Below are 7,249 nucleotides of genomic sequence, written 5' to 3'. Positions count from 1 at the left end.
GAGCAGGGACAGAATTAGGAGGGCTCTGAGTAGAAGAGATGCCCTTTCACCAGGTGAAAATGGTGATGGTGTCAGGAACCCGTTTTGAAGAAGCCTAGATCAAAACTTATAAAAGGCCAACACTTTGTCTTTAATTACAAAAAGCACTCAGTTTTATCAAACATTTTTTTCTCAAAAAACACTCATAATTTCTTGACAGTATTGGAGGATTGCTATACACATAGTTCCTCTGAATTTTATTTCCCTGGCATGCATTAAGGTAGCATTTTTTCCATTTCCTGCCACCTCCACAACTTCCCCCACAAATATTAGCAAAAAACACGTGTTACTGTTAGGGAAAACACCCCACCACACACACAACCAAACTAAAAAAGTAGTAAAATCTATAACATGAACTGATGAATTGTGTAAGGAATGAGAACAAAATATAAGAGAATAGGATGAACATAAAAATTAAATTTATAAATCTTCAAGCAATATTTAAGCCCATCTTTTTAGATTTTCACAATTCTTTTCTTGCTTAATATATTTGAGGGGAAATAAATATGTATAAACAAACAAAGAACTCTAGGGATCTGTTCCCATTCCTAAAGGCAGGTCCTAAAAGCTCTGAAATTTGACCCAAAAAAGGCTATGGAACCAGAAGTACACAAAATGAATGATTCATCACAAACAGTGGCTTTGCTTTAAAATGCACCAAAAACAGAAATTCAGGATATAGATTGTAATGCAATTTTCAAGACTATTTAAGAACACCTCCCCGCCAATGGAGCAACATAGTTATCCAATTAATTTAGGCGAATAAATATTATCCTTTAATTCATATCTCATTAGCCTGGAGCACACTGTTCTTTATCATACAAGGTACATTTCTTGCTATAAAATGATAAATTTTAGGAAATAGTTTGCATAATGGAAGAGTAATTGCTCCAGAAAAGATGTGCATAACTTGTAATCTTGTAAATTAATTCGCCTGGGCTGCATTCCAGTTTTCCAGAAGAACAATTATTAACAAAGGAAAGCCCACCAAATGGTAGGAAAAAGAGCATGAATACTGCTACACACCCCCTCCCAGGCACACCCAGAATTTTGTCAGGATCCCACATGAAATCTTTCTTTTTTCCTAATAGCAATTTCATTAAAACACATGCTGCAACTGAAGGTGTGAGTAGGAATAAGGGCAGTGAAAGAAATAAGGCAAGAAAATGGAGTTCTGGAAACCACAAAGTAAACAACTGCTGCTAAACTTGAGCATTTTGGTACTATTGAGGGTAGTTTTGTGTGCAGAAAAGATAATTCAGGATATCTTATTAATATCCTTTCATTATACTTACGATGCTGAAGCTGAATTCTTCCTTTAGTTTTATATTCATCTTCTTATTCTAATTAAAAATCTAGTAAATATTTACAACCACTTATTATGGGGATTTAAATAATTCAGGTTGGTTTCCACTTATAAATTTGGTAACCTACACACCTTCAAATATTGAAAACATTGTTTATAAATTTAATATATTCTATTTTATTTTCCTTTATTAATCACACTCATCATTTATACACAGACAAGCAGATTGTTAAACAACTTTGGTTTTCTGTCAATTAGCTGTACATTAACATGATGGAGAATTACCAACAAATAAGTCTTGATACCAGGAAAATCCATCCTTTTTTTTTTGCCAATTCATTGTCTGACACAGGTTCATTAATTTTCACAATGCTAAAAGATGGGGTGGAAAGGACTACTGTCTTTCATTGCTTTGTATGTGCTGTGTCCATTTTTGGTTCAGTCACCTCAGAAGCATTTTTTTCTTTAGCCAAATAAGCTTTGTTCATTTTTTCAACTTTCATTTGAGCTTGCTTGGATCGACGACCTAGACGTTTAACTTGACTTTGCTTTTGGTAGGGCCGATATAGAGGTTGGATACTTGAGAAAGTTGGACACCTAATCTCAGAAACAATCCGCAGCTGGTGCTGATGCATCTCTTCTGTTTTTGGTCTCTGTACCAGATACTTCATTTCTTTTTGTAGACGGTGTGAGATTACTCCAGACTCTGCATAATCAACTATGTCATACATTATCATTGTCCTGGGAATGTTTTCTAGGCTTAATTTTCGCCAGTAGTTATTTCTGCCACCAGAAGATGCAGGAATCTCATCCAGAAGATTGGAATACTGCATATAATCTTGCATGGTGACAATATCTATTTCATCAGTTACTTTGAACTTCTGGAAAAGATGTTCATCTTCTAAAACTTGATGATAAAATTTATTTTTCCCCATCATTTTACAAGCATCAAAAATTGCCTCACTTGATGGCTTTAAGAAATTTCTTCCACTAAAATACTTGTAACCACGGCCTTCGGTATGAAGAAAAATTTTAAACACGATGAAAGGTGGAAATGTTTCACCACTAAATCTGAATCTGACTTTACACTTCATGCTAGGATCTTTAACAAGCTTAGCCTCTAAGGGGTTTATTTGCTTCAGCATGTCATATGTCACACAGAATTCCGCTGCACAAATTGTGTGTTTTAGGAGTTGAAATATCATTTTGTCTACATGAGAAAACCAAGCTCTCTGTATTATTTGAGCTGAAAGGTCTCTATTCATCCGTCGTCCTATTGGCTTTGTCTTTGCGAAACGTACTTTGTGGCCTTTTCCTGAGCTTTGACTACCTGATTTTGGAACACCAGGATCTTTGGTTTTTGAGGAATCATTCATTTTCTTTACAGTGAAGTAATCTTTTCCTTGCGGGGTAAATCCAGGCCTCCAATCGGCAGCTTCCGGCTGTGAGGCTTTCGAACCGCCCCAGCAGCCTCTGCGCACAGGATTCCCAGCCCACGCGGCCGGGCGCCCAATCAGCGAGGCGAAAGCAAGTTCCCCGCGCCTGCGACTTCCTTCCGGTGCCCCCCCCCCGGTGCCCCCCCCCGCCCACACTGAGCCGGCGCTTTCTTGCCGCCTAGCAACCGCAGGTGCAGGGGCGGAGCCAGCCCTATATTCTAGTTTTTTAAGTTAAGATGTTTGATGGACAAATCCTCTCAACATACTTAAGTATTTCAGATAAGTCAAATTAGGTTTTTGAATATGGTGAAACTTGAGTCCTTTCAATGTTCTAGGACTGTGTATAACTTGAGTAATATTCATCAAAATCTATTGTTCAGTTACACATTTGAAATTGAAATTATAAGATTATTACTCTAAGATACCAGATTTCTTCGAATGCATATACTAATTATGCATAAATTCCTAACATGATACTATGTTTCTTATTCCTTTAAACATTTTATATTAATTCTAAATATTCTCATAGTTGAATGCTGTGTCTTTCTAGGGAGGCAATCGCATTCTCTGCTAATTAGGCTACTTTTGACCAGCAATTTCAACTACAGTGAGATCTGCAACTTCAAACATCCAGGGCAATTCTCACCACCTACTATTTAAGTGGTTATTATTTGAGGAGTCACCTTAGCATACTTGAGACTGTCCAAAGGCTAAATACTTTGACCAAATCTAATATTCAACTTACAAAACTTCATAAGCTGCACTACTTATTGCATACACCTTGGACTATCCAAGACTCCAGTGGTGCCTTTATAATCTCCTGGAAAGCCCTATGCAATCTGGATCCCCCACTCCTACCCATTTCCTCTCTTATCTATAAAACTTCTACTGCTCTCTTCCTTATTTACTTCACTTCATCCACAGCAGTTTCCCTGATGCTTCTGGTACTTGCCCAGTGTTCTCCTGCCTCAGGGTCTTTGCACTAGCTCTTCCCTCTGCTTAGAATATTCATTCTCCCAGATGTAGTCATGACTGCTTCCCAATAACCTGCAGGTCTTTGTTCAAATATTACCCTGCCTTCTCTCTACCCCTCCTACTATTCCTTATTCTCCTCTCATTCAATTTATTTTTCCCTATTACTCAACATCATCTAACATACTACATATTTTAGTTATCTACTTGTTTATTGCCTGTTTCTCCTAAAACTTCATGAGGGATGGAATTTTCTTTTTTGTTCAGTGCTGAATCCTCATTACCAAGAACAGTGATTGACACTTAGAACATTCTCAAAAAATATTTGTTGCATGAATGAATGAATGAAGAAGCTAACTTCTAGGTGCCACAAAGAGAGTCTATGTTGATATCCTTTTAAAGAATGCAAAATTGTTCAAGCACTTCAGCTATGGTTTCTGCGAGCAACATGCAGATTTGGAGACAGCCTTTCCTGCTCCTTCAAGCAGGCCTGGAATGACCTCTGCCTGTTTTCAACCATTACTGATGGTAATTATTCATGTCTGAAGGTAACATTACATTTCTTTAAAAGTGTTTCTTAATTAGAATTTTCACTGTTTGAAATCAACCTTATCCTGTAATTAGTCCAAAGTGGTAACCCAAGCTTATACCCCAGTGCATTCCATTCAGCTTCTTTCCTTCAATATCCTGTTTTCTCGTTTGTTCCATTAACCATAAATGGGGCTGAGAGAGGAATAAATTGTTTTCTCATGATAAAAGGTCTGAATAGACTAATTAGGTCAGTCAATTCCCAGAGTGCAAAGGCTAAAATTTTCTTTCTTGGATACGCACCACATATCTGCAAACCACAGCACTGTTAGTTATCAAATATTCTGCAAATGTTCCCACATGAAACTCCCTCTGAGGGTGATCAGAGAGGCTTGGTACAGATCAGAAAGGATTTCGCCCACATGTTTATTGTGCAGGAGGGAACTCTGAGGGAAAACCATGCCTCCACTTCTGTTTCCACTATTAACACAGGAACAGAGCAAAAGAAGAGTCGACCTTGCAGCTCTCCTTGCTCAGAGTATCTGGCCATCTGCTTAATCTTTTTTATGGAAAGTACAGGGTTGATGGGTGAGGGGTGGAAACACTTACCATTCATCTTCCTGTATCAATATTCATTATGTAGGAGTAAGAACATCTTGCCCTGACTTGTACTACCCCGGGGAAAACCAATTAAACTCCCTTAATAAAGACAATTCCCAAATGCCCTATATACTAAGCCAACTTGGCACTTCCCCCACAGTGGTATGGGCTCAGTGAGAAGCCCCACAAAAGGACATGCCTGGGCTAAAAGCAAATGTCCAATGGCACTAGTGAGAAAAAAGTCAGGCAGAACCTTGGCATTTTCAAGGCCATGTTTCAGATATGTAATTACAAATATGTAATATCTGAATGTCTGTGGATGCCATATTGGATGACAGGAAGCCTTCAATTTCAGTAGCAAGAAATAAACCAAACAATGAGTTATGACCTGTGGATTACTCATTCTACATTGGACATTATCCCAGGGTATTTAGAAAAAAATAGGGCCCCTATTTTTTGAGACTAGACCCTAAGATTTTTTTTTAGAAACCATGAAGATTGGTTGTCTTAAAGAGCTACCATCACTAAAGAAGCAAGAGATTTTTGAGCTCTTAACAGATGAAAGTTTGGTTTTATATCTGGACAGACTTGCCTTTATTTTAGAAAAACCATTTAAATAGCTCCGTTAGTTTCACAAATGTAAATAAAATATAGATCCACAGCTTAGGGAAGAACTTTGAGTTCATTACTTACCTGAAGCAGATGTTTAAAGAGAGTCAGATACTATATATCATCACTGTTCCATCTGCTTTATGTTTTTGTGTATTGTGGTTCAGAGTTATAGCTGTCTCTTAGTTTTATTAAAGAAGGAGTTTCTGCTTCTCTTGTCATTTTTCTTGTTGTTTTAGGGTAGTTTATGAGAGGGTTATGAGGCAAAATGATTTTACTATGCCATCTAAAAACTGAAAGTGATCTGCCACACAATTTTGTGTTATCATTACAGCAGCTCTGTAAGGTGGGTATACTTGGAAGGATAAATTTTGTTAAAATAAACAGAAGTGAACAGGAGTTTTCTGCCTTCTTGGGGAGAGGCACAGCTCATCTCTGTTTAGATAAAAAATTATCTTGGACCTTTATGAACCTTTTGGTGGAAAAAGGTTGGGTTTTCTGGGCGTTTTTATCTGATGACTGGAGCTACATGCAGAAGGTGCTGAATTTTTCTGCATACTATATGACGTGAGGGATTTTGAATTTTGCCAGGAAGCTTGGAAGGAAAGGGACTAGTGATCTGAGAACTGGAAAAAGGGGAGATGAAAAGGAGAAATATATGAAGAAAAAAAAAAAGAAGGGGAGGAGGGAGAGAGAAAGAGGGAGAGAGAGAGAAAGAGGGAGAGAGAGGGGGAGAGAGAGAGAGAGAGACAGAGAAAGAGAGAGGGTGGAAGGGAGGGAGGAAGCGGCTGTGATATTTACAAATAATGTGTCAGTTAGTAGAATCTGGAAAGAAAGTTGGCCTGCAAGAAACTCCCTATGGCTGCAGGGGCAGAGCAGTCCTCTCCTGAGGTTTAGGAAGTGTGATGGGCTGTGTTGTCAGGTACCTATTATTTCTCTGCTTCCACGATCACCTCCTTCACTGCTTTGCAATGGAGACACTGTCCACTTGCTCTCCAAAGCCAACTGCTCCATCTGTTCAACCATCACAGCAACCTCAGCGTGTGTCAACTAGCCCTCCTTTTTGTGTTTTCAATGTCTCTCATCTGGATCCATCCTATTTGCTTTGAAATAGGAGCTAATCATTCCAATCTTTACTAAGTTCCTTCAGCATCGCTCTTTCCCTGCCAGCCTTTCACCTGCCTCCTCTCCTTCACAACTAAGCATTTCAAAAGCACGAGATTTTCTTTCTTTGTCCACGTTCTCCCTCCCCATTCATCCACAGCCTGCTTCAACCTGACTTTCATCCTCATCACACCATTGAAACAGCCCTGGCTGTATAGGACATCAATGACCTCTGGACACTAAATCCAGTAGGCATTTTTACGACTTCACCTTATTTGATCCTCAGAAGCATCTGGCATGTTAATCAGCTCCACTTCGAACCCTCCCACCCCTGGGCCCCTGCGTAGCAATCCCTTCTCAGATTTCCTCCAGCCTCTCCTGGCTTCCCTGTCGCCTTTGTGAGCTCATCCTCCTCTCACACACCTACTTTCTCTCTGAGAAAGGACATATGAGTCTCTTTTCAGGTCTCACCCTCCCTGTCACAGACCCTTTGCATGTGCTATTCCTGTAAATAGCTTTCAGCTTATTTATTATTAATACTTCTTTGGGGAAGCTGCTTCTTAAGTCCCAAATAGGTCAATACCTACTATTATTCTTATTGCACCATGTACCTCTCCTTCCTAACAACTCTGGATGTTCCATCAGCCTCAACTGT

The 7,249-nt window shown here is 39.0% G+C and overlaps 1 protein-coding gene across 1 annotated transcript; it reads right to left on the bottom strand.

Annotated features, from left to right (window-relative positions):
- Positions 1–1,749: 1,749 nt before the first annotated feature.
- C6HXorf58 (chromosome 6 CXorf58 homolog) lies at positions 1,750–6,516 on the bottom strand. The gene is made up of 2 exons (XM_045555146.1): positions 6,417–6,516; positions 1,750–2,999 (listed from the first exon to the last, which is right to left on the bottom strand). Exons 1-2 carry the CDS (start codon positions 6,514–6,516, stop codon positions 1,750–1,752), a joined length of 1,350 nt encoding a protein of 449 aa, XP_045411102.1.
- Between the last annotated feature and the right edge of the window lie 733 nt (positions 6,517–7,249).

Source organism: Lemur catta, chromosome 6 (assembly GCF_020740605.2).
Source record: "Lemur catta isolate mLemCat1 chromosome 6, mLemCat1.pri, whole genome shotgun sequence".
NCBI lineage: Eukaryota > Metazoa > Chordata > Mammalia > Primates > Lemuridae > Lemur > Lemur catta.
The sequence above is the reverse complement of the archived record's forward strand: the minus strand, read 5'-3'. Positions and strand labels throughout refer to the sequence as shown.